The sequence below is a fragment of the Ammospiza nelsoni genome, chromosome 1 (genome assembly GCF_027579445.1).
Source record: "Ammospiza nelsoni isolate bAmmNel1 chromosome 1, bAmmNel1.pri, whole genome shotgun sequence".
NCBI classification, from domain to species: Eukaryota; Metazoa; Chordata; class Aves; order Passeriformes; family Passerellidae; genus Ammospiza; species Ammospiza nelsoni.
This window is the reverse complement of record NC_080633.1, coordinates 41,460,785-41,487,475: the sequence shown is the minus strand read 5'-3', so window position 1 is coordinate 41,487,475 and position 26,691 is coordinate 41,460,785. Positions and strand designations below refer to the sequence as shown.

Here is a 26,691-nt window from a genome sequence, read left to right as displayed (position 1 = left end):
ATTAATTTCACATAATAAATCACTGTGGAACATGAAAACTGACAAAAAATCTACCACACTACATCCCCTCAAATGGAATTCCAGATTCATGGAACATTACTGTCAATGACAGCAAAACTACAATAACTGATATGGTCAGCAGGAGAGAGCGTCCTGTACTCTCCCAAATCTGTATTAGGGCATTTAGCTTTCCTCTACAGGACACCACTGATTCTTTACAGACACTTGGGAATGCTTCAGACACTGCCACTTGGAAATAGAAAGAAAGGCTGTAACACTTTCCCCTCCGTGTGCTTTTAAAGAACATTTTCAACCCCTCTCTTCATCATGAGATCAGGAGGCAAAGGTGAGAGATGTTATTTCTCTTAAATATTATTGGTGACAAGGCATGGATGAAACATACAGTGCCAGAAAAAAATAAGAACCACAGCTGAGAAAGCCCATCTACATTTATCAAACTGAAATTCAATCATCTTCAGCTTTCCTTAAAGGCATATATTTAAAATATTCCACACAGGCCCTAACAGGAGTCCTCAGTGAGCTCTTCTGATCCCTCTGTTCCAATCATGCGAAAAGGAACAAATGCTGCACAAATGCACTCCAGCCTGTACAGGCAAGCAATTCTGGCCTGTTCTAAATGCCAGCCTAGTCAGGGAATTGTTCTTCTCAGGAGGATCTTGCAGAGTATCTATTTCTAGGCTAGGTTATCCATTCTGGTTCTTTGATGCACTTCTGGCTCTGGCACATGGACTGACTGGAAAGCTCAGATATCTTCATTCTGCACTGGCACGCACTGATCAGCATAATGTTCCCTTTCTCCTTTCCTTTTATACACAATATATGTGAAAAAAAAAAAAAGATTAGGTGCTGTACAAATATTTACACAAAGTCCTAACTGCACCACAGATTTCCTTGTCCAAGAATATGACAGAGATGACAAAGTGGCCATTTTTCTGTCAAATAAATTTATATCAACACTTTAAAGCCACAGGACTTTGCATGATTCACCTTACAGAGAAGGATCGCTGCTGACATACAAGTGCTACACCGAACTCACAGGCCACACTGCTGAAATACAAATTAGCAGCATTAACACTTAGAAAGTATAAAATTGGCTATTCCTGAAGCTGAATAAGGGCATTTGCAGATTCCTCACACTTAGTGGCTGAAGTCAGGGACAACGAATTTAATCTTAAGATGAGAGGGTGTGTGCGGGGGATGGTTTGCCAGCCTGCCCAGCTGTAATATCCCCTAACAGCCTGGAAGGAATGGTAATTGTGAACTGAAACAGCATCTGCTTAACTGTCATCCGTGCCTCAGGACTGGGACTTTTTTTGTTTGTTGTGAAGATCATGAGAAACACTACATAGAGCATGAAGATGAAAACAGAGCAAGATTAAAAACATTAAATACAACCACCAAGACACAGCTGTCCATACTGCTAGTGAACTCAGGGAAATACAAATGCCAAAATTTGACATTCATTATATAATTTGGTATGGGAATTTAGAACACTGAGTTAAATGCAAAATTCTATTTTAAAATATTTTTCATTATTATTAATATAGAGGACAGATTATTACACACTATTCAGCAAGAAACAATTAAGATTCACTGCTAGGCAGTAAAGCCAAATCTAACTTCAACTGGCAAAATCTTCTCTTTTCTTACTGAGAAGAATGGGCCAATTAGTTCAGCTGCCTTGACCAGAACAGCTTATGGCAGTCCATCACACTGAGATTTTGGGCTTTGCCTCAAATGTACAGCTGAGCATCCCTGGGTTTGGAACAGGAGCTGCTGTCCATACTCTAAGAAAGGCTACACTGTACAGAGGTAATTTACCTCAAAGGGAATTGAAGAACTTGCATTAATATGATTATTTATTCAAGTGATGCTATAAGGTTTAATTAGTATTTTTAAAACACCTTGATGATATAAAATGCTTTATAGGTGCTGCTGTTGCTATTTGTCAGTTGTTCTCTGCCTCAGGATGTCTCTGAAAAGACTGGAGTCCTGTTGTGTTTGGGAGGAAAGCAAATGCTACAGATTCCCTCCTGTATAATTTGCACCTGAGGGAAAAAAAAAAAGAAAAAGAAAAAGAAGAAATGTTTACCATAAATCTGCAGGATGTGTGCAGATGGGGTTAAAATACTTCCATAGAAATGCCATGGATTCATAAACTGAACTAACTGAACTGCCTAAAAAATAAGTGCTTCAAACTATCAGTAAGTACTGAAATTTCTTAGCTTACAATAGGATCAACTCTGCCTGCAAAGATCTCTGTATAACAACTATAGACAAGAGACATTAATACTTTACACTTCTGTGCCAAACTTGTAATTGCAATCATATAATTAAGAGTCCTTGGAACACATATCCAATAGTGTATGCAATAAAGTAAAAATCTAATATTAAAAATAAGCTCAAGATGATGCCATGGTACTTAAGCCATATTTTTCTGTTTTGAAATGCAAAAAAATATAAGACTGCTCATGACATTTGTATGAAAACTAATGAAAGACAAAAGTGGATTTATAAGCCTTGAAATGTATTATTTTCTTTGCCTTCTGTCACAGATTAATTACTGTAAATTGTTCCATCAATCATTTTCAGATTTCTAATTCTGTTACACTCAGTTTTAAACAAAGGATAAAGATTTCAGCAAGGTCAGTGGTCTTCTGCTCTCAATACTGTTCAGGTGCAAATAAAATAAGGAAACCTACTTCTTCAACCAATGGCCACACACTGAGTGGAATTTTTTTGCTACTATTTCCTTATGTCCCCTAAGACAGCAAGGAAATCTGAAATTGTTACTACTTGCATTTTTTAGTTATGGATAAACTTCATGTAATACAATAATCTTATAGAATGTGTGTAGGAAAATAATATCAATCAATCAAATTATGGCCATTTTGTTGGAACAGCCATTTATTTTCAGAAAACTAAAGGCTCTGAGATAAGTCCATTGTCTTCAGAGGAAATCAATTGTACTAAAGCTAGTTAGGAGCATTTGTATGTTAAAAGAAAGTTAGCAAAATAGCTTTTGTTAAAAAGTTATCTTTGAACACTAAAATTTTGAGCACTAATTTTGATTCTGTGGATAAACTAGGCAAGGTTATCTGTGGGAATATCATCATAGCCCAGTTCACATCCCCTTGTTACTGTATTTTTGTCACTCTGGTTTGCACTATCAAAAATAGCAATTGAGAAAAGAACAAATACAACTCATTTTTCAGCCAAATGCAGGTGATTCAGGTGGAAAAGGCTGGCAGCAGAGCAAAATTACAGTAAACAGGAGGAAGGGAGAAGTCAGGTGCCGGAGCAGTTGGAAAAAAAATCACATTGGAAATCATAGCACCTTTGGTCTATTCTGCAAACACTGCACACAGCTGTGCTTCACAAGCCAGAGAACACAAACAGCATGAAGCTCTTGCATCAGTGAAATCAGTTTGTGTCATATAAATATTATATTGATTTAAGAGGAACCCCCGAGGGAAACACGGCAAAGGAAAACCGGGAGTTGAGGTTGGCAAATGCGCAATAATTTGGACCCTTAGATACTAAAGTCTTAAATTTTCTGTTACAACTACTAACATTAAAAAGGCAAACCACTAATACTAAAAAGGCAAAATTAGAGGCATACAGGTGATTATATCACATTCAAAAGTCATAAAATGTCACAAAGGATAGAGGAGTCCCTCATGGGACCAGACAAGGATGTGCCTCTGGATACGAGCGCTCCCTGGACCCACACCGATGAGGTGTTGCTCACCTCTGCCACACAGTAGAAATCTGCTGAGTTCAACAGTTCATCACCTTGCTAGAAAAACAATTCAATTCAGCAAACTCCCAAATTCACTCAACACAGCTGCTCTCAAACCCCTTGCCACAGCTCAATGAAAAGTGCTGACTGAGATGTTTCATAGTAAATATTAGGTATAGCAGAAATCTCCTCCCAAATTGAGTCTTTCAGGAGCAAGAGGATTCTACAGCCTCCGAGCTCTGACACAGAAACACCTATAACTCACAGATAATAAAATACCATCAGAGGGCATAGAGGTTATTGCCATCAGCAGCTCCCTATAGATTTGTAAATAATTTGAACCAAGCTTATCCTTTTCTGAGAACTTCAGGCTGAAATCATTTTATATACAGGATACCAGTGTCCTGCACAATGTATGAAGCCTGTACCTTTAGCTCCTTCATTTAACCTTGCTTCACAAATGAGTGAACCCTGAACAGGCTGCTCTTTCCAGAAGAAAATAAGAAAGATACCTCAAAAGCACTGGTAATTTGTCTTACAGGAAGTTTAAACCTTTGGGGTACCAGTTTGCCAACCATCTGATAAGCCATGCGGATTAACTGCGAAATGCACTGTGAGCTGAGATTCAGTGGGATATGATATAGGAAAAGGCAGTGAAATTCAATGGAATTTTATTTTTGTGAGCAGCTGTAGGCCCAGGACTTTGTCCAATACACAGGTTATGTTATCTCTTCCACTGTGATTAAAATATGTAAAATACTGAACATCTTTCAGATTAAATTCACTTTCAACTCCATTCTATGTGTTTTCAGTAACATGGCAACAGGTCACCTTCCAAAACACTGCAACACCTGCAATCTAGTGTTTCTGTGAAGTCCCAATACCTCTTGAATTAAAAAAAAATTCCCTTATGAAAGAACATGGGAAATATAATTCAAAGGTTGCTGCTCAGAGTAGAAACATTTTGCTTAACAAAATTTAACCATCTTATTGGAAAGAAAAAAAAAATAATCTAAAGAGTTCAGTATACTTACTAATCACACAAAACATGTTGAAATTAATCAATCTTACCTCTTGGTTCCAAATGATTTTTAGTAAGACAATACTGTGAATGTTCAGTTGCAACATATGTTTACTCTTTGACTGTAAACCTCAGATATTGCAAATAAAATGTTATTTTGATGCACAACTCTTTTCTGAATCTTGGTACATCATGCTCAGTAAACATTTTTGAAAGTTTTTATAATACCCTGAAGTCTTGGTACTTAAATAAGTGTTACTTGCTTTGAACGGAAATAACAATGTCTCTTAGTAATGAAAAACAGAGGTTGGAGATGAAAAAAGGCTATTAGACTGCTCTGGATTTGTGTCAACACCTGGAAATTCCTCCTGTGGATTTTAAAGTCCAGTTGAGTTCTAGACATCCCAAACATTGAACTTTCTATGCTTCATTCCAAACACTAGTCTAGCTCTCAATGTCTTCTGCAACATATTAAAGTTATGCTTTCCCTATTCTACTTTCATAGCCTTTTTGTTAGCACCACTGAAATTTCTTTTCCTTTCCAGGGATACCCTTCATGCACCTAAGTTGTGTTGTAAACCACTGTTGTCTGTCACCTTCACACCCTTTTCTTTCAGCTAAAGTTTAGCTCTCACACTGAGAGAGTTGATACAGTTCCAGTGCTTCACCTTAGACCTAAAAGATATTGTGGGAAGGATTGCACCAGTAATTAGGATAAATTAGCTGGTTTCTCATATAATTTATCATGTTTTTCTTTTCTTCAAGGATTTCAAGACTTCTTGATGTGTTTGTGTGCACTTGCATATGAAGAGAAATGACCATAGATCTGCTTCCCAGCTCTTGGCAGAGAGGAGCTGTGGGAGCAGCATCTCTGGGAGACACTTGCTTTTCACATGGCCACAGTTTTGAAAAACACCCTTCACCTCTCTAAGATCCTCAGACTTGTCCTGTATTGCAGATCCCACAAAGAGCTTGTCTTCACCTCTTATATTTGGATTTATTATTCTCTGGAAAGCATATTCCTCATTTCAGTCAGAATTACCCAAGCCTTGTTTAAACACAGGCAGTACAATAAAAACAACATTTTAATAAGGCAAAGAGTTCTCTTCTTGATTGAAAAATGGAACACATTTACAAAAGAGAATCATATCAAGAAAATAGAGATGACAGACCTGACATTTACAGTACTCTTGTTTTCCACCTCTTATTGAGTTTGTCAGCTGTAGGTGTGGTGGGATGTTTCAAACCTAGAATAATGTCCAGGATTTTTTAAAACTTATTATTTGTTCCTCTCTTCTACCTCCCTATCTGCTAAATAAAGAGATTCTTTCTCTCCCCAAAACTTGCTCTGCCATTTACAGCATCAGCACAATTTCACAAGAAAATGTGTGAACATTTTATTTTTCCTCTTGAAATTCCAAGTATTTAGGTAAATGACCTACTAGCAGTTAAAAAAAATGAGTTTGCAATCTTGGTTCATCTGGAGGAGAGATATCAACAAAAATTTCTGGGGGTATGACTACAGACGAGCCTTTTTGGGGGGGATATTCGGCAGATCACTAAATTTATGTCAGATACTAATAGTTTTATGGCTTTTAGCTCCTATTCATTACTACAAAGTAAAAATTTTCATTTTATATGCACTGCATGGCTATCACTAAACAAAAATACAACATGCTTGGAAGAGGTGGCTTTGAACTGCACTCTCATTCACCAGGTGGCACTTCTAGAAATCCCAAAAAGAACTGCAGCAGTCATATTTAAGAAAATATATGAGAAACAAGCCCCTAAATGTTCTAGTTTACAGTTACGTAAAGTCATCTGCAAATCAATTATATGAATGAGGTTAGTTTTATGATGAAAATGAAGTTATATTAGTTAGGGCTTTTCTGGCTGATACTTCTGATACTTTTTGCTTTGCTGATCCATCACTGTTGCTTTGTGTTGATGTGTATTTTTATCACCACAATCAGGGAGTTGATTCCTTCTCTGAAAGGGAATCTGGGCTAATGTCACTTTGAGTCAGTAGCTGATACCTCAAAGAGAGGCAGCAAAATCTCTTTGTTCATTTGTGGAAGTGTTGTGTGAAGGTAAAATTTAACACAGAATAAAAGCTACTGACCTGCTGGGCTCAGATGAAGTGGTGCATGGGCCAAAAATGGAATTCCCTCCATCTATGTTTATTCACCTTTTACATTTTCCCTCCCTGCCTATGAGAGGTAGTGGCTTTGAAGATTGGAACACCTGCATATAATGGCAAACAGAAAGCCACTACTAACAAATGGCAGGAAGGTAGAGCTGAATTCTGAAGAGAAGGGGGAACACTACAGAGATATGATTTTATAAACTCTATTCATTCAAAAATACCATCTAGCCACAGCTATGGTAAAGCATAGACTGTGGAACCCCTGTTGAAACAGATGAGCAGAAAGAGTCTCAGAAAGAGCTGACTGCTGTTGACTGCTTAGAATCTGGTGCTTTTCACTGAGTGCTCCTTTTTATCTCAAATTACATGAGGTAAATTGGAACTGCCTTTCAAGAGAATGTTTGGGAAAAAAGATGCAGGAGGAGTTACTTGTTTTTTATAAATCTCACAAGAATTTATGCTGATCTTCTCCCTTCTAACCAGAATCAATTCTCCTTAAATGGATGCCCTACCCCAGACAGCTCCATGTTGTTAATCACTTCCATTTTCCCTGGACTTTGGCTGAGTAAAAGCATAAGGAAGGTCTTAGTTTCAGCCTGAACTAGGCTATTTCATTTGAAATGGGTTCAATCCTATGTTTTCCACACAAATAGTAACTGAAACTGTCAGTCAATAAATAAAATAAAAGAGCTCTAAGATTAACACCTGATAACGTGAAAGGCACAAGACTGCAAAGAAACTTTGCTCCTGTAGCTCTCCAAGGACCTTGTGACATACAATTAGAATAACAGAGAGTACTTCTTGAACAAGAATCTGAACATGAGGGGAATGTGATGATGTTTCTGCTCCATGTAGCTGTAGTATCTGCAAATAGAATGGAAGATTAAACAGGGAAAAAAAGCAACCCTATCTAACAAAGCAGTTATTCTGCTGAGGCCTTCAGGTGACATTTTAAACCACCAGTGACCATGGAGTATCCAAAGGAAATAATAGATAAAAAACCTATAACAAGCTTGTTGTTCCATTGAAGGGTTCTGGAGATATCATCAAGCCTTGCTGGCAACAAAAAGAACTAACAAAGTGAAAGATAAGACTGATGTACCTGCATAACAAGCCTGCTATTCCACTGAGAAATTCTGGTGATACTATAAACCAGGAAAGCTGAGTTAAGGTAGTTTGCAGTTTCAACAGGATCCCACATTATGTCACTGCAATTCTTTCACCTAACTGCATTTTTAATACAGAGTATCTGGAACAATTAAACATTTTTTTTTGTTTGTTTGTTCTTGTTGCTGTTTAAAAAGTGCAGTGGAGGGTTTATTTTGTAAGTTGCCTATCAAATTTTTAAGTTAGAAGCTGAAAATAGAGTGAACATCAAGTGTGAAGAACAATTAAGGAGCCCAGTTGAACTACCAGCTTGAGTAAAAAACCTGGCTTCTACTCACTCTTCCATTGGCCTCAAAGGTTTAAAATGAAACAAGGCTACACTAAGGCAGTTCCAAAGGAGAGGGAAAAAAAGCTGGAGTTACTCCTCTGCCTATGAGGACTAACAAAGGCTGCCTCAAGCTATTGAATGAAACTGGAACCCAAGTGGTGTCTGAAATGGATGCTAACACCAGGGAGGGGAGTGAAACCCCAACCAAGAAAGTGCAAAACAGCAAACTTCCTTCAGGAATGACAAGTAGAGGAAAAAGAATAAAGCAAATCTTCTTCCCACCAAAAAGGCAGATAATTGCTGCTGATGGCCAAACTTGGAAGTGCCAAGGAGCAATAACTGAAAGCAGTGATCAAACTGCTCAGTTTTTACATTTCTAAAGGTTTTTGTATTATATCCACTCAGGCATCAATCACAATGTTATTAAACCACGAAAGAGATGTCAGATCAATGGCTGTATTGGAAACATTTTGAGTGATAGGCTGATGATGGAACAATTCCAGCCTCTATACATTATTAAACACATACTAATGCTGCTCTTTCAGTGTTGCCCTTACAGACACACACTCTATTCTCCCTCTACAGTACCTTTTTTAATAGCAGACCTAATTGTAGGTGAATATCACATAGGAAAAAACAAGACTTACTATAATAAATAATAATAAACTAGGAAAAAAAAATCAAGCCATAAAACTCTTGTCTATCTTCACATTATGCCTTCTGGCATTAAAATTTCATTTTAATACAATTGTAGGAGCTGAGACTGGGTTGTCAGCCTTAATCAGAATATTCAGAGCTATTGCTTTCTTGCTGTAATCTTGACATAATTTAAGCTTGGGTTTTCTTTATGTATTTGCCCACAGCTAGCACACCCATGTAAATGCTTTTTGCTCTTTTTGAGTGGAGAGGTATCTATGAAAAATACATATAAATACGACAGAAATCACCCCTCTGGCAGATTGTCTGCTTAACTCCAGATTTCAAGCAGAATGGGGAAGTGATCAGAGCAGCACATGTGCCTCTCAATTCATCAGCAACAAAAACTGTATTTTCACCGGCAGAGATCAATTTGATTTTCATAAAGGCAAAAAAGAATTATGTTCTTGGTGGATAAAGCACAAAGCACAGTAACTGGGACATGCAAATGCTGTACCAGTTTCTCTCACAACACAGGAACATAGGGTCGAGATGCCATAAATGGCACACCTGCACCTCCTCTGTCCCTCCAGTGCCCTGTACCATTTTTTGGCATTGGAAACAAGCAAAGATGGATTTGCAGCTTTTCTAGGCATCTTGATAGCCTGCTTAGACATCCTCCTGATTGGGGAGTGCTTGGTATAGCAGATATGTCTAATTTTATGTGGACAATTCAATAATAGATAAGAATTAAGAATGTTAAAAATATAATAAAATGAAATTAATTAAGCATTATTTGGGAATTTGGATAGAAAGAAAACTTCTTGCCCCTATTCATGGCAAACAGTTTCCTAAACAAAATTATTTGGGTTTTGGGGGGAAGGCTTTACCCAGCGCAAGGGAAATGCAGCTGACCATAAGTGACTCTATAGGAAAACTGCTTTGCTTTGACTGCTGAATTGGAAGCTCCCAGATGGAAGTGAACACCCCAGCAGCACGAAGCCCGACCTGGGCTGGTGACCAAATAAAAAAGTGGATGGAGGCAGTTGCCCCCTGGATTCCCAAGGGCTTTAGTGTGTGCTTCAGGGCTGAGAGATCAAAACTCAAATCCAGTTTTTGGAGTCAAGGCACAAAATGGCAGAGGCTGCTGTTACTCAGGTCACTTGCCTCACCACAGAGCTAAAGAGTGAAGGGAGATGGAATGGCTCCCTCTGCGAAGGGAGATGGAATGGCTCCAGCCTGGACAGAGTACTTCAATGTTTTAAGGAACATCAAAAGGCTGAGTAATTCCCACAAGGTACGAAGATGCATAGACCTTTATGCTATTTCTCTAGCTCGCTCACTAGAGAATAGATTTTCTGTTGAAGCAATGTTTTAGGAACCCAGTGTTCATCCTGAATCAGGCAAGTGTGGAGGTGGTTTTGAAGTCAACTCTCACTTAAGTGACCACAGGGGTCTGTTTCGGCTGAAAAATATGTTATGTTAATTAGCAAAATGCTTTGTCTGAGGAAATGAACATATGAAACCCTTCCAATAAAAACTGCTTTGCATACTGCAAGCTTTTAAATTAAATTGGGACAGAGTTACTGCCAAGAGTGAGTAGAATTATTTGAGTAGAATTATTTGTGATTTTTTGTCTTGTTTTCCTAAAAAAATCTGGCTGGTTTCTTGAAAGGTAGCTGGTGGCTCTTTATTGCACTCTGTTGCACAGTTTTAAGGATAAAATTGAAAAATATATTCATAACAGAAATGTATAATTTATATCTTTTATCTCCCATAAAACCTAGTCCTGCTGAGCTACTCACAGTAGTATGGCTTGGACTTGGCACAATTCTTCATGCTTTATGCTCTCAATGCTCCTCTCTCTGGACCAAAACTCAGAATTCCAAATAAATGAAGTAAAAATATCTCTAAATAAATCAAATTTCTAAATAGCTCAGGTTCCCCATTTTTTTTCTTTTTTTTTTTTTTTTCTGTAACAGAATACATGCTGAAGAATGAATTTCACATCTGGATGGATACATCCAGCAAAACTGCTACTGGCAGCCCAAATTGTAATTTCTGATAAGAGGAATTCCCAACAGAAGAAACTCTCTATGACATCCATGATTATACTGCTTGCATGAGCATTTGAACTGAATATGGTGCTGATGCTGTTTTTATCTAAGAGAAATCTTGTATGTGATAAAATAGGGTGTCATTTGAGATATTTAGAAAGCCTATGGATATTGTAGCACTCATCAATTTTTTACTCATTCTTGCCCTTTAAGTTTTCTGCAAATGACTTAGGAGTTTTACAGATAGCAGACATAAACCTTTATGGTATACCTCTGAATGAATTTTAACAAATTATCACAGGGAATGCTGCGACCTTGAAAGATAAAACTGTGTAAAGAGCTTGGAAAAGAAAGGAAAAACTTTCATTTGGTTGCAGTACCATGAGTCCAGGACCTCATTTTCACTCACTAGATGACCCACTGCCTCTCAGAGTCCTTTGCCCGACTCCCCAGATGGATTTGTTACTGTAAGCACTGTAACAGTGGTCTCAAGCAAGAAGAGAACATTAACTGGGAATTTTCTAGTTTGCATTAAGATTGTGAGACAACGATGCAGAAGACACTGTCTGTTAAATGTTACGGAATTGAAAATGACAGGCAGAGGAAGAAATTCATAGGAGTTGCCCAACAGCATAATCAGAATTCATTTTCCATTTCCTTGCCTTAACTTTTAAACAAGCTTTGGAACCACAATAATTACACATGCAGAAATTCTCACTAGACCAAGTATTTCCTTCAATTTCATGAAGGGGAAAATGCTGAGATTAACTTTTCCATGCAATTCCTACTTCTTTTGATCATTGAATGCAACATTTAAAATGCCAGGAATAAACAATGAACCATCATATTTAAGTTTTGTCAGGAAAAAATGCAGAACTCTTAGATCTTAACTGAGATTTTTTAAAGAAGTGGGGAGAGACACTGGAGCTAGAATTAAATTCAACAGATAAGGATGAAGCAGCAGAAGATAAGAGATCAGGAAGAGAGCCAACACAGTGAGTTAAATAACTTTGTACAGATGCAACTTCATTAAATATCTTATTCAACTAAAAAAAAAGTTGGGAAAATGTGTTCCTATAGATTAGTATCAAGTAAAACAGTGGTGAAAAAAAGGGTAAGTGCATAACAGAGCATGTTCTGTAATTACATGTTTCATGTAATTATTACATAAATGGCATGTGTGCTAAAGTAACAGAAGTGTAATATGTATGCCTGACTTTTGCAAAAATTTACATTACATGCAATGTGCCCACATTCACATATCAAACCACCATTTATGGCCTGCAGTTGCTGTATTTTAGGAACTTTTCAGAGAGCTTAAAGGATTTTAATTAAGAATGGTTTTTTGCCTTTCTCTGACTCTGGGGGAGTTAACCGAGTATGACTGACACAGTTGAAAAGGAAAATTTGAAAACAGTTGTTGAAATATGCATATTTAAATATGATATACTAGAAACACAGCTGGCCTTGACCAAAAATCCTATTTCTAAGCCTGGAACAAAATACATATGGTTGGCTGCTATGGTTTGAAGTGAGCAGTGGATCCTACCACAAAGGCAGAACTCCTGATCCCAGTGGTATGAAACTTTCTCGACTGACAAGCAAACAATTTAAAAATAAATTGATAGAGCAGTACTTCCATAACTACATGAGAACTAGTACAGATAATTCTTTTAAATATAGATCAGGTTTTGTTGGCCTACCATTTCACTACTCATGCTATTTTGTCATTTCTGTTCTGTAATAGCTAATGCTTACTGTATGATGATGAAGCCCTCATTTCACCACCAAAAGCACTGAAGAGAGTAGCCAATTACCTTAGGAAAATCAGTAAGAAAGAAACGCTGTGCAATAGAGAAAAAAAGAGTGATCTTACCGTTCCTGTTGTGCCCAAGGAAAGGTGGTTCATCTGTTGGGTCAGAGGGCCCATCATGCTTGCTGGCTGCATTGACATAGTGTGGTCCATTGTTGGTGTTATCACAGCACCCTGGAAACACACATTATTTACAGTTCAACCTCTCGTATTCCAAAAAAAAAAAAGTAAAGAAGAAAGAAAAGGCATTCTTTAAATGAGTGAACCTGACTTAAAACTTGACATGAATCTTAAAAGACTCTAATACATCTGTCAGAAAAAATATGTTTTGCTCCTATTGACAACCAAGCTACACACATATATTATTTGTACTGCTAATGAGGCCATTTTATGTCAGCTCCAATTAAGTGTCATTTTTTACTTCATTGCTTCTGACAAACAAATGCATATGTTCTTTCTATGATGAATGCTACTGTACATTGCAAAACGCCTGTCATTTCCGTTTCTCCATATCCTATATAGAACAATCTTACAGACAGAACACATATGTCCCCAATTTTCTCTGCCTTCTAAAGCCCTCAGTCTCAGAGATCTTCAGCCTATTATGGTAATTATCTTGGATTTTTCCAGTCTCAACTAAGAACCCTAACTCATGGTATTTTATAGCTGGTTAAGTAAGACTAGCTATTGACAGTGAGTTTGGTAGTGACACCCATTTAAAACACATACACAGTGTTTAAAAGCATTTTTCTTCTCTGCATGAAAAACAAAGACATTAATAACAAAGACCATATGTACTAAAGCAAGACTCAGACTTTGACCAAAAAATGAAACAAAAGACATGCCAAAGGAGCTTGAGAGAGAGAGAGCTCCTTTGCCATTCATATTCCTTGGTTTTTGCTCTCCCACTCCCCACGGTCCCATGCTGGCAAAATCATGACTTAGTGAAGTGTTGATTCTCTTCAGTTCTATGTTGTAAAATGCTATTTCCTATGTTGGTTAGAGAAAGTCAGTCAGAAAGTGTGGTCTGCTCTTTTTCTTGAGATACTGACATAAGGCAGTATTTCCAGTCATTTCTTCATAAGAAATACTTTTACTCTGTATGCATCTTTGTGTGCACACATCACAAACTTGCACAATCACATCTGCTACAATATGTGAAAAATACAGATGAATATATCTGTTAAAATAATTTGACTTTTTTTCCCCCTTTGAGAATACTGGAAAAATCCACCTATAAACAAACTTGTTTAACCAACTTGTAAAACAAACTTGTTTCAAAACCCATAGCATACCTGTTCTTACATGTTTATCTCACATTTACATAGAGCTGTTTTGCCCAGGATCTCATTAGAAGCTAAGGATTTCAAATTTTCAGTTGCAAATAGAAATAAATAAAAATACAAAATTCTGGAGAAATATCAGTTCAATTTTGCCTCACTTTCCAGCAATATTTTTTCTATGCACATCCTATCTGAGAAGTATAGAGTCTGCAGCCCCTGCATTTCATTCCTTGCATGAAGTGGGGTAAGAAGAAGGTAGGCTCATTTTGGTCAGTAATTTTTGCAATATCCTCAGCATATGAAACACAGTTGTTTTATGTCACAGTGTGGATTTACATTGCATTGACAAGAGTCCCTAAAGAAATCTGACAAATTACAGAAGCTAGCCTCTGTGGAGTATCTGTCATGATTCCAAATAAATGCTTAGGAAACAAGCCGATCAAACCTGCAACACTTCCCACTTTTTGCCACTTTATTGGCTATTATTAATTTGCACTGGCTTACATTGATTAATTTATGGATTAACTCATTTAATGAACCACCACACAGTGAAGTCTTCCCTTCGGGTACAAGGGTCTAAAAGCAAGTCTGCTAGGCACACACTCATTCACCCCATTAAGCAGTTCCTGCATAGCAGAATCAATGCAAGAGTCTGAAGAAGAGCCATGCACAACAAAAATAATCTTGTTTTGCCTTTGAAATCAGTGGCCTCAGACACCATGCAGCCAGATGAGGTTCTAGGGTTTGGGCTTCAACTGCACTTTTTGGTTATGATAGGACACTGTAAGCTCTGCTCAGCATTTTTACTCTATCAAACCATATGTGCTCAAATTAAATCTGTCAACTGATAAACAGTTCTCAATTCCCTCTACAAGCAGTGCTCTCCTTTGGCTCAAAGGTGGAGAATTGCCTCAGGCCTTTCCATGACAGACAAGCTGGCTCCCACTTGTGATGTCAAGGAAGGTGATTCTCCCTCTCTTCTCCATGTTCATGGTATCCCACTTGGAGAGATGCACCCAGCTCTGGGTGCCCCAGCATAAAGTGAATGTGGACCTGTTTGAGAGGGTCCAGAGGGGGGCCATGAGGATGATCAGAGGGCATCAATGTATGTAAGCATCTGAAGGGAAGGTGTTAGGAGCACAGAACCAGGCTCTTCTCAGTGTTGCCAAGCAATGAGGCAAGAGGCAACAGGCAGAGATTGATGCCAAGGAAGTTACTGGGGAAGAGTTTCTTTACTGTGCAGGTGATCCTGCACTGGAACAGATTGTCTAGAGAGGCTGTGGAGTCTCCCTCACTGGAGAAACTCAAGAACCCTCTGGATGCAATCCTGTGTAAAGATGCTTATTGCAAAAATACAGCTGGAGGAACTTGCTGTGATTACATATGTGACAGACTGATAACTATTTCTGGGTTTAATTCAGGAACCTGGAAATAAAGAAGGGGCAATCGTGAAGGAAGTCTTATGGTTTAGTGTAACAAATGTAACTACCAGACATAGAATGGAAAAATCTGAGAGCAATTGTCTTTCAGCAAATAAGTAAGCACAACAGGTATTGCAAACAAACTATTAAAAATATATGGATGAGAGAGAAAATATATCAAGGACAAAAATATTGCTCAGATACAGAAAACATATAATTTTCAAATTGAAAAAATATATATTCCTGTCCCTAAATATACACCATTTAATACACTAGAAAAAGAAGCTGGAAAAACAAATCAAATATTTGCAGCTTTCCTAAGACAGCTTAACATGTTTTAAGCTGACAGTTACCTAGAGCAGAGAATTACATGCATTTCCCAGATCATTAATTCACCAGTTCAGAATCTTCTTGTGATCACGTAGGAAAGAAATTATACTTAATTAAGGAAATATTGTCTGGTTGTTAGGGCGACCCTCAGTCTCCAGACCATAATGCATTTCATATTACATGCTGTCAAGTCCATTCATATTCAATTTATTTAGCTGTAGAAGACAAAAAAATGTCTTGCCTCAGATGTTGCCATCATATTAAAAGTAATTTGATTCTTTTCAGCCTACAATATGCAATTGCTGATAAACATCCAGTTGGCTACTGGCAAACGTTATATCAAACGTATTGTTTCGTCTTCATCTGTTTGGATGTCTCATTTTACTGAGGTTGTAAATATATAGAAAGGCATCTTAGCATTGCAAACTATTACTTAAAGCCCTTTTTAATGGCAAAAAACCTGTAGAAGAAATTATAATGAGATTTTTGGCAAAGACAGTGGCAAAAATGCAGTTGTCCTGTCAATTATTTAGATCTGTCCTGTTGCCCTGTTGCCTCAGTAGGATTACATTTATTTTTATTTTTTTTTTTAGTTCCCACAAGAAACTGATAATAATGACTTTTAAATTTGGCAAGATATTCTTAGCATATGATTTTTCATACAATTTTGTTGATGCTAGAGTGGCTTTAAAAGAAATTAATAGGGCAAATGGTAAGGAATAATGATACAGACAAGTATGGTTTTTGTAACATTGTGATAAACCTGAGATAAGCTGACATACACATTTGATTTCCTCTTCACTTTATTTAAAAGACCTTGCTGTTTTAGAATGCTTTAAGCTTTATGAACATACTTTTCCTATAAGAAAGTAAATGTATATATTTCAGAATATAGTCTATCACTTACAAAGAGAGAAGCTGGAATTTATGAACACTGCACATCCCCTATATAGCAAAAAAACTCAAATTACAGGAAGGACACCAAATACAGTTTGGTGTATGAGGTAAAATATCTTTAAATATTTGTCAATATCAAAAGGCATCAGCAGAACAATTCCATGTTGGTGCAAAGACAAATGCCACCTTTTGTCTGTTGAAGGGTGGGAAAGTGACATCAGAAATAAAAAGTGTATTAGGAGGCTTTAGAAATGGAGAGTTCACTAGTTGAGAGATGCACTTTGGGGCCAGTGGGAGGATGGATTAGTTGGTCACAGATTTCTACAATAATGAACTGCATTAAAGGCTTCTATTTTATTTCAGTGTTCTAATACTGATACTGGACTTAAGGGGAAAATACCAGCTGAATAAATATTTTTTAAAGCTTACAGTAAGCATCTGTTTATTTTAGAATTTACTTTTCCTTTATTTAGGAAGTTTAAATAATTTAACCATACTCACAAATTCTGCTTTGTAAATACTGGTCAATGTAAAGCCAATAAACTTTACAGCAGAAAACTTACTTTTCAAATTTGTTTACAGATATCTTGTGCAGACATATGAGCACCAGGCCATTCCATCTGAAAATTTATTATCCTACTACCAAGTGAATGCCTTTATGTTATCAAGAACATGTTGTTCCTTGAGGTTTATTAAATTGAGTGAAAGGATGACTTTCCTTATACTTATCAGATAGACAGATCTATCAAGAATTAATATGAAAAAAAAATCAACATGCAAGCTTTTTTGCAGAGAAATACACTTTCTCTGCACACTGAACAAATGATGGCCATATTTCGATTGATTTACTGTTCTGTCTAGTCTGACTTGTCTGATCTCCTTGGGCTGCCTCTCACAGGCAGCAGAAAAACCAGGTCCCCTTGTCAGAACTGAGTCTACTGAACTACTCCAAACTGGTATGACTGTTGCAGGAAGAGTAAAGGTAGCTTTGAAATCCTCTCTGTCCTTGTCATCACCTCTGCTGGGAATATTTGTTGATATTTCAAAACAAAGGAAAACTTATTTTCCCTTTCTCAGTGAAATGATAGCAATTGCTGTGGCATTTGCCAGTTTATCAGAAGTTAAATCATGATTTGAGTATAGTGAAGAAGATCAGCAAAAATCAGCTAAAAACGTATATTCTGCAAATCTTAGGATTTCATTTAATTTCATTACATTGTTGATTTCAAAAGCTTGCTAAAAATGTGGTAAAGTGAGCAAGAAGCCCAAACACTCCTCTAAGTTAAAGTAGCTTTAATTTTGGAATAGGCAAACCTGAAACAAGCCATCAATGCTGAGCCCTGCTTCTGCACTGAGCACTAAACCTGAGTTCACATTACCATGTGAACATATCCCCATATTTTGAATATTGGACATTAATTGAAATTCTTATCTGACATCACCTTCATAACTTAGTTGAACCTCTGAGGAGCAATGGGCACATTTGCTTTCCCTTTCTTTGTTTTTGCTCTGTGTTTGTGAACCTCTTTCTTTGGCAGAAAGCATACATCATATGTCCAAGAGAGTTACTGCCCAGAAGTACCTGGTTTTAAAGGATTAAGAATCCAAATATAGAGTGGTAAATAAAGAACAAAGGTGACCCTTGTGTAGGCTTCAAGTTTCTTACAACAATAGCCATGGTTTTTTTGATGGTTGCTTTCCCTTTGTCCTTCTTGCCTTGTATTTCCTGTCTCCTAGTCTGAAATACAGCTTTTGATAATGTACAGATACTACCCTACATGTACAAATGCAGATTAAAAGGATGTAGAAATGGGAACATCAAGATATAAGGAGAAGACAACTGATGCAATAGGAAGAGTTTTATATTGGTAACTATGTGTACAAATAAAGCAATACCTGAAAAGATATTGTATCAGTTAATAAATGCATTATATCAGGCAGTACCATATGTCAGTAGTTTATGCTTCTAACAGATCATAAAAAATCAGTAAATATCAGAGCATATATCTGTCTGTTAATATAAAAGGACCTAACAAAAACAAATAGCATTTATTCTGCACACAAAAAGCTGCCCATGTCACTCAGTTCCTAAGCTGACTTTTGCATGGTGACTTGTATCTTTCCACCCAAAGTAAGATCTAAAGAGAAAGTCTATTCAAGAAAGTGACAATATTACAAATATTTATGAATGGAAAATACATCTGAATTCCTACAGGGACTCTGAAGCACATTTTGTGAGCCCTGTGTTAGACCTTTGCCCTTACTGTCTGCCCATGCAGGTTGGACCATAAACCCATGTGCTTCTCAATAGACTCAAAATCTGAAGTTTTCATACCTTTCTTCAACTTTCTTCAGCAAGAAATAAAATAAAATTACTGGTATTATATGCAGGAATAAATGTGCGTATTTTAGCTGGGATCTGCCATCAGGAAGGAGCCCACAGCAATTAGGAAATGACCTGTTGCAGTGGGGTATTCATTCCAACAATTTCTGGAGAAGGCAGAGAGGCCATAGGCAGGTCTTGATCCCTCATGTGACCTATTCTAGAAGGGAATGGGAACTCTCATTTGCTTTTTTCCCTACTCTTCAGCTTGAGTATGCACTTGGCTGATGGCTTTATGTAGCCACTCCACATATGTGTTTTTATTAAGTCAAGAACAGTCACCACAAACAAAGAATCCTCACAACTCAAAGAGGGTTTAGCATCTCTGGAAGACAAAAAAAGAAACACAAAGGTGGTAATTTGCCTAGGTCATAACTACTGTAATGCACAGATCAAATCTTCTCCTGCCCTTTCCACTATCAGATTTCACAAAAGAAAGATTTCAATCCATGTCAAAACAAGCAATTCCATTCTGTTTATATTCTTATATATATTCTGATGTGTATGAAATTTTTCCTTCCTTCACTGTCTCCCAGCAGCTGATGCGCCATCCTAATAAATGGGAATCAGGAGTTTCTTTCCTGCGGATTAGTTTTTCTTAATATCAGAATGGAATTTCATCTATTAAAGTTAAATCCAAATAATACTTCTCTTCAAACAGCTCTGTTCTATTCCATCCCTTCTTGCCTATAACCAGGTGTGAAAATTCACTTAATGGCTCATCCTAGGTGATAAATGGATATTATCAAACTGTACATTAAAATACAAGCCAGAACCAGTTTCTAGCTAACGTTTTCACTTCTTTGTCTTAGTGAGTTCAAATGAAACATTCAAAAAGGATGTCATATTTGTATCCTCAATAGTTTGATTTTACATATACATATATACACACAAAAAATTACACATGGGAAGACAAATGTATTGCCAATTCTATTACACTCACTCAGGCCACAATGTTTTTTCAGTATGTGGATAGGTTTTTTTTAACATTTGAAACTCTCAGTGCAGGATTTATTATGGCAAATATAACTAAGAGTAACAGTGACTGGTTTTTAAACTTCCTGTTCACGAGGAACATTTAATGAGCAATGAGTACAAACTTCTGTTATTAGCTGAAAATGGTTGCTAATTTTATTTTACCCAGGCAAACATGTTCCTAAAACAAGAAAAATGCTTGACAGAAAATTTTGCCTCCAGAGGCTTGTGCTTTTAGGTGGAGGTACAGAGAAGGTTGGTGACAAGAGAGCATGTAAGATGTTTAATGTAGTGGGGCCCTTTCTCCCCCTGGGCCTCCAGTTTTCCATGCAAGGTGAGGCAGTCCCACCTGTCTGGGTGCTCCCCAAAGGCATGGCAACAGATGTGACCCAGTGTCTGACACACAGGGCTGCTGATCTCTGCTTTTCTGGCAAGATTCAGTGCATAGGTCATTTGCCAGGCACAGAAAGTGCTTAACTGGGTTTGGGGAGGAAAGTCCAGTGTGCACTTCTAGCCTTGACACTGCCACGGCCAGTGACAGGGCAGAAGCTGTGACAGTAACAGATGTGCTGTGTTTTGTCTCCTGCCCCAAAACCTGGAGGGACTTGCATTGTGTAAGCTGTAATCTAACAGCTGAGCTGGATGAAAATATTCACTGATTAGAAGGACAAACACTGACACTGAGAGACATCAGAAATTATTAGGAACTGGCTATCAACAAGGGGAAAAAAACAAACCCAAAACCAAGCAGAAAAGTGGGCTGGTAATATAATCCTATGTATTAAGGTCATATTAGAGGTAAGATGACAAAAATGACACTCTACACAGTGAAGAAAATGGTATGGCTGTGTGTGGTGTTAACTCCGCAACACTAAAAGGACTTAACACAACCAGACTTAGACAGAAATATCTGAATTACATTCAGCATTCAAAACAGTGAGGTGATATCACTAAATGAAGTTCCAAGGACACATACTGAGGTGCTAGGGTGGGAGACAGCAGAGTGCTCCTCTGTGAGACCCCAAGTACTTGAGAGGACAAGTATAGGAACAACAGCTAAGAAATGGTTAGTATCAGGATGTTTCCCTGCAATTCTGAGATCAGAAAGGCTCTTGTAAACCAGAATTTATAAGTGCTGGACACTACAAATAAGGCAGCCTCACACAGTTGCTCCTGGACTTCAGGTCAGCCCTTCCAATGTCAAGCCAAAGGGAACTCTTCAACATCAGAGCTAATTCCTAGGTGAGGCTCAAATCTAGGCTGCACTCTCAGAGCCGCACTGATGGAAGGGCTACCATGGAGTCCAGGTACACGGCTGCATGGGGTGGGTAGGAAGCCACCTTGAAATGCTGAGATTAATGTTGCTGTGTCATTCCTGAACTCAGCTACAAACACAATGTCCATTCTCCATGAGGATGCACTATGGTGCACTGCCATCTGCTGCCTATGTCTCAACTCCTTGTTGGCAGCTCCTGCACAAAGGAAGACTAAAGGTATGAAGGGTCTAAAAATTATGTCCTTTCCCTCCTCATACCATTTTTCAAATTTAAAAATTCTGGAAAGCTGATGAGGACCAGTCATATGCACATAATCTTCACAGGAATCCTTCTTATCCTACCTATTAGGAAAGACAGGTAGCAGAAGATGCTATAAATGAAACTCTGGGTGAGTAAGGATGCTTTTCTAACGATATGCTTCTGTTCAATAATAGATTTTAGACTTGAAGATGATAGACTGGGAAATCTTGTACTAAGCCACTGTTCATGTTTTGTATCAATTCAATTCTAGATCACAGTGATTCATACCTATCTTTAAAACTAAAAATGCACCTTATTAGAAAGGTCAAATAGAGAAATCTGTCTCTCTGTCATGTTCTGTTAGATTTGTAACCTGTAATGTTAAACAAAGCCCTTTCCCACACAGTAATGGAAAGACAGCCATTCTAGCTGGCCTTTCCTTTCATTTAAACCCCAAAATTTTCACAGCCTGTGTGTCCTGGTCCAGATCCCAAATGGCATTTCATTTTCTGGACTTGTAACTCCTTAGGGGAGGCTATGGATGGAATACACTCCATTCTGTATAGAGGTTTATCCTTTGTCAGGTTAAAACTATCTATTGGCACTGCCAGCTCTGTGACAGTCCTCAAATCCAAGACTGAGGCATGTATTTCCAAGAGTGCCTTACCTTCTATTCCATCAAGTCCTCAAATCCAAGACTGAGGCATGTATTTCCAAGAGTGCCTTCTTACCTTCTATTCCATCATTAAAAGTAACCCAAGACTATGCCTCACTCAAGCCTCTACAAATTTTAAACATAATTTTTCTGACTTTAAAAATTCCAGACCAGCTCCTCCTTGGACTCTCTGCAAGCAAAATGTCACCAGCACCTGGATTTTGCTGCTCCTGGACAATCCACCCTGCTCTGGATGAGACACCATTCCAGTTTGTACACTGTTTTGAACAACTGAGACTATTGGCACAATCTGGGCAAACTGTGGCTGCAGAAGTGTCCCAGCCTAAAACTTCTCTCCCAGACGCATGAGACCTCAAGAGGCCAGTAAAGGTGATGGCAGCAAGTACACAGAGCAGGTCCTTCAAAGGTAACTATATCTAAATCTGGGAAGGTACAAATCGTACAGATAAAATCAAATTCAAGTCCTCAGCTACGTGTCACCAGTCAGAAAAAATGGAGCCTAGACAGGGTAAGCAGATTTTTTCAACTAAAAATCGGATATTTTAAGTTCTCCTTTACTTTAAGGTACTTCCAGTGAAACCAGTCTGTGTGTTAGAATAAATAATTAATATTTATAAGTCTCCCTTCTACCAAAGATGTTAAAGTGTTTTAAGTCCTGTGTGACATAAAGAGAAGTCAGGAGCTGATCTATTTTCAGGGTTCTGGGATGAGTCTGGATCTACATTTGACCTTTCCCGAGCCCGTGAGTGTTCAGACTGGGGGGTACATCTTGGGTCGTCACCATTGCAGGCTCAAAGAGAACAGGTGGTTCCATTTACACACACTAGTCCAAATTGATCAAGAAAATGATACATTTTAACTCTTGATTCATGCTGAGCAGATTTGAAATAAATAAGAGAAAATGGCTTCTGAGTCTACTTTGCTCTACACTCCATTGTCTCTTAAAAGCAAATGAAAATATTGAGGAAAAGAAATTTAAAAGAAACCCATGGGAGTAAACATTCAGTGCAAAAATGGTTCAAATAGTCTAAGGAGACATGAAAAGTTCAGAAAGATGCAGATTTTGGCTATTACTAAGGCTAGAAAGAAGAGAAAGTAAGCAATCCAGCAAGGATTATTCTACTTTTTAAAATATATATCTTTACTGATTAAGAATGACTAAATTGATATATTTTCCCTTTTGTTTTCTGTCCAGATAAAGTCACTCTTGGGCAGAAATCTTCCTTATAAAGTTTCAGCCTAGAGCACATTTTTACAGCTGAGTTATTATCCTTAAAATACGAGTTCATACTGGAAAGGCTGGCAGCCCTCTTAACTATTGTATAGCAGTGAGCACAGCTGTAACATGTTAAATATGCTGAAAGTACATGGGGGGAACAGAGAGGCTCAGGGGCCTGGTAACAGAACAGAGAGTCTCACCAGGTTTGGTCATTGCTGGGACTGAAAGTTTTATCAAGCAACAGCTGTTAGTTCTGTTCAGGTATCAGCTACCCACAGAGAAACCCTCCACCACAGAGATACACCACTGTGACTGGGGATGTCCAAGAGCCTTCCCAAGGGTTGGGAAAGGTAGGGAGCTGCATCTCCACAGGTTACTGATCAGGGAGAGGATTGCATGGTCCTTGGCCGGCATGCTGTTCTGCCTACAGAGGGTGTTTGCCACTGGCCTATGGCTACTGGGTCTTCTCAGGGCACTCAGTTTTATCAGAAGGATGGTAACCACCAAAGACTGTTCCTTTTTCCAGATTAGTGAATGGACCACATCCATGCTATCACACTGCCAGTTTCAGAGGAATTGCCAAAGCAACATGGGCAAATGAAGTCAAAGTCTGCTGCTTCAGTTTTCTCTAAATGAATTTACCAGAGTAAATCAGGTCAGTTACTCTATTTTACTCTTATCCATACCCATGCTGCAGTAATCTGTACAAAAAGATTTTATTTATTACAGCTTTTATTTTGTACACCACCATTTCCCACCACCCACTGTGTACTAGTCCATGGGAATGTACAGCAAGCAGTCAGATCCTGACATACCCCAAAGATGTTTTTACTTCTTTGTGACTTTGTGGTTTCCACACACTGTCTGATTTGCAGAAGTTTAGGCTGAAATAAATTTTTTTTTGGGCAGCTTTCCTGAATTTCTTTCAGCTATTTGAGTATTGTAGAGGGGTTCAGTTTTCTCAGGAAAAAAAATCTTTATGTTTATTTTCTCTGGCATGTAAAAATTAACTACTATTGTGGTCAACAGTAATTTCAGAGGTTCCACGAATGAGCCAAGAAAGAGCAGTTCAAGTTTTTTTCAAAGTGATTTTCTAAATCCTACCTGAAGTAAATTCTCCAGGTTACAAGGCAGCTGATGGGAGTTGCCTACTACCAAATGCTCTGAAAATGCCTCAGACAACAGAGAGCACCTTGCTCTGGAGCCAGAGAGGAATGAGCTGGTGAGTCACTGTTGTGGTAAATGTACCAGAGTGAGTCTTTGACCCAAAGTGGATGACCAGCCTTCCATGAAGCACTGATCAGACAGCTGAGTCTGCCCTGAGTTCAGTAAGATGTCTTTCACATGATGGTAAGAGGATGCTTTGGACGAACAAATCATAGAGGAAGCTAGAGAAAAGAAGGCCAGCTGGATAGTACACACATATTGCTGAGATGAACAGTAAGTTATTTGGAAAAAAACCAAAAACACAACTCTGAAAGAGAATAAAACATCCTGTGAATCCAGGTCACATTTGGCACATAGTTGTGACCAAAAGAATAAAAAATTTGAGCTGTCAAAAGGAATGTTTCCACCATATTTCAAAATGACATATCATTTCAGAATTTATCTAAATTTGAAGGGGAAAAAAATGCTTAAAATTAGTTCAACAACCCAGAAATGAAAACAAGGAGATTATAGATATTTGGTCTTTGTTCTTCTTCTCACCCCTTCCTCACTCCCTAAGTTCTCTCTGGGAGTGGAGTCAAAACAACATTTTCACAACTTTTTCCATGTCACTACTCTCTCCGTCTGCACATTTTCACTTGAAGACAAGTTTTAGAGCTATTATTTGATTCTGCCCACAAAGCCAAATTTTATTATCCACAGAGTATTATACATGTAATAGTCCTGTCAGTCATAGCCAGAGGCAAAGGGTAGCCTCAGAGGTAAAGGAAACAAGAAACATCCAAAGGAAGATAAATAGGAATGAGATGATAGGCAAATGGCTAATACTCCCATCTTTTGTTGAGAGCTGTGGATAGAAAAAAATAGCCCTCTAATTAATTCCAGAGTGACAGGGACTCGAGAGCCAGGTTCTGTGCACTGCATGCTTGTGAATCTTCATTATATATGAAACCCCTTCCTCCAAAAACCAAACAAACTCTTGTTTTGTCTTTGACATCAAAAGATGCATAGTAACTAACAACAGATGTTCTGATAAACTGCAGTAGAAACCAACCTCTTGGCAGCCACATTTCTGTTCTGCAGTGACTTTTCCATTCACACAGAAAATCCACTTGTGGGACTGAAAAATACATGAAATGGTTTTCTGCTAGTATTTCCTGTGGTATTTTCTGTTACTATCAAGGAACTGCAGCATCATGAAGGACCATCTTCTGGTGTTTCAGTTCAGGGTCACTGCAGATGATTATGGATTCAGGGAAGTAATGCAGAAGTGCACAGCTTGAAGAGGGAACTAGACGAGGCAAAAATTTTAGCAGAAGCTAATTGCAATTTCAGTGGTTCAAACTTCTGTAATCCAACAATCACAGTAACATACAGATCTTAGTGAATTCGAAAAATTTGGCTTGAAATCCTGAACCTTCTGAAATTAATTATGGTTTGTCATCAACTACCAGTATTTCACATTGTTTTAATCCTCTGAGACAGATGCCAAGCTGTACATCACTATGCAGGTATACAAAAGATTTTTATAGCACAGACAGATTTTCATTAATTAGTTATGTCTAGCAGAGATGATTCTGCTCTTGTTTTCAGATTCAGATTGTAATTCAGTGATTTTTGGGTTTTTTTCAGTAATCCAATTGTAAATTTTGTGGCCCTATGCTGCCTGTAAACTTGTTTAACCTAGAAACAAAATTTTGTTTTCTGGCAAAACAGCCATCTTTTCAAGAAGCTGAAGTAATTAATAAAGATAAGGACAACCAGCCTTGGAACAGGAAAGAATCAAGTCTAATAAAAATTTCCAGTAAGAAACCATCTAATAAATACTTGTTATGCACACTGAGAAGGATCCTTAGGCTGAAATGTTGCCATAAATTATTCATATGGAAGTTTTGGACTGTAAACAAATTTATGAAGATAATGATCTCTTTGCAATTCATGAACAAAAGTGG

General features: G+C 37.8%; 1 protein-coding gene across 2 annotated transcripts in view; it reads right to left on the bottom strand.

The window, feature by feature from the left end:
• Positions 1-26,691, bottom strand: part of RBMS3 (RNA binding motif single stranded interacting protein 3) — a 443,351-nt gene that overhangs the window by 25,524 nt on the left and 391,136 nt on the right. For both annotated transcript variants that reach the window (XR_009420205.1, XM_059490845.1), the window contains one exon: positions 12,935-13,045. Coding sequence is in view for 1 of the 2 variants with exons in the window: in XM_059490845.1 (XP_059346828.1) it covers positions 12,935-13,045 (111 nt within the window). In the remaining variant the exon portion in view is untranslated. The remainder of the gene's footprint in view (positions 1-12,934; positions 13,046-26,691) is intronic.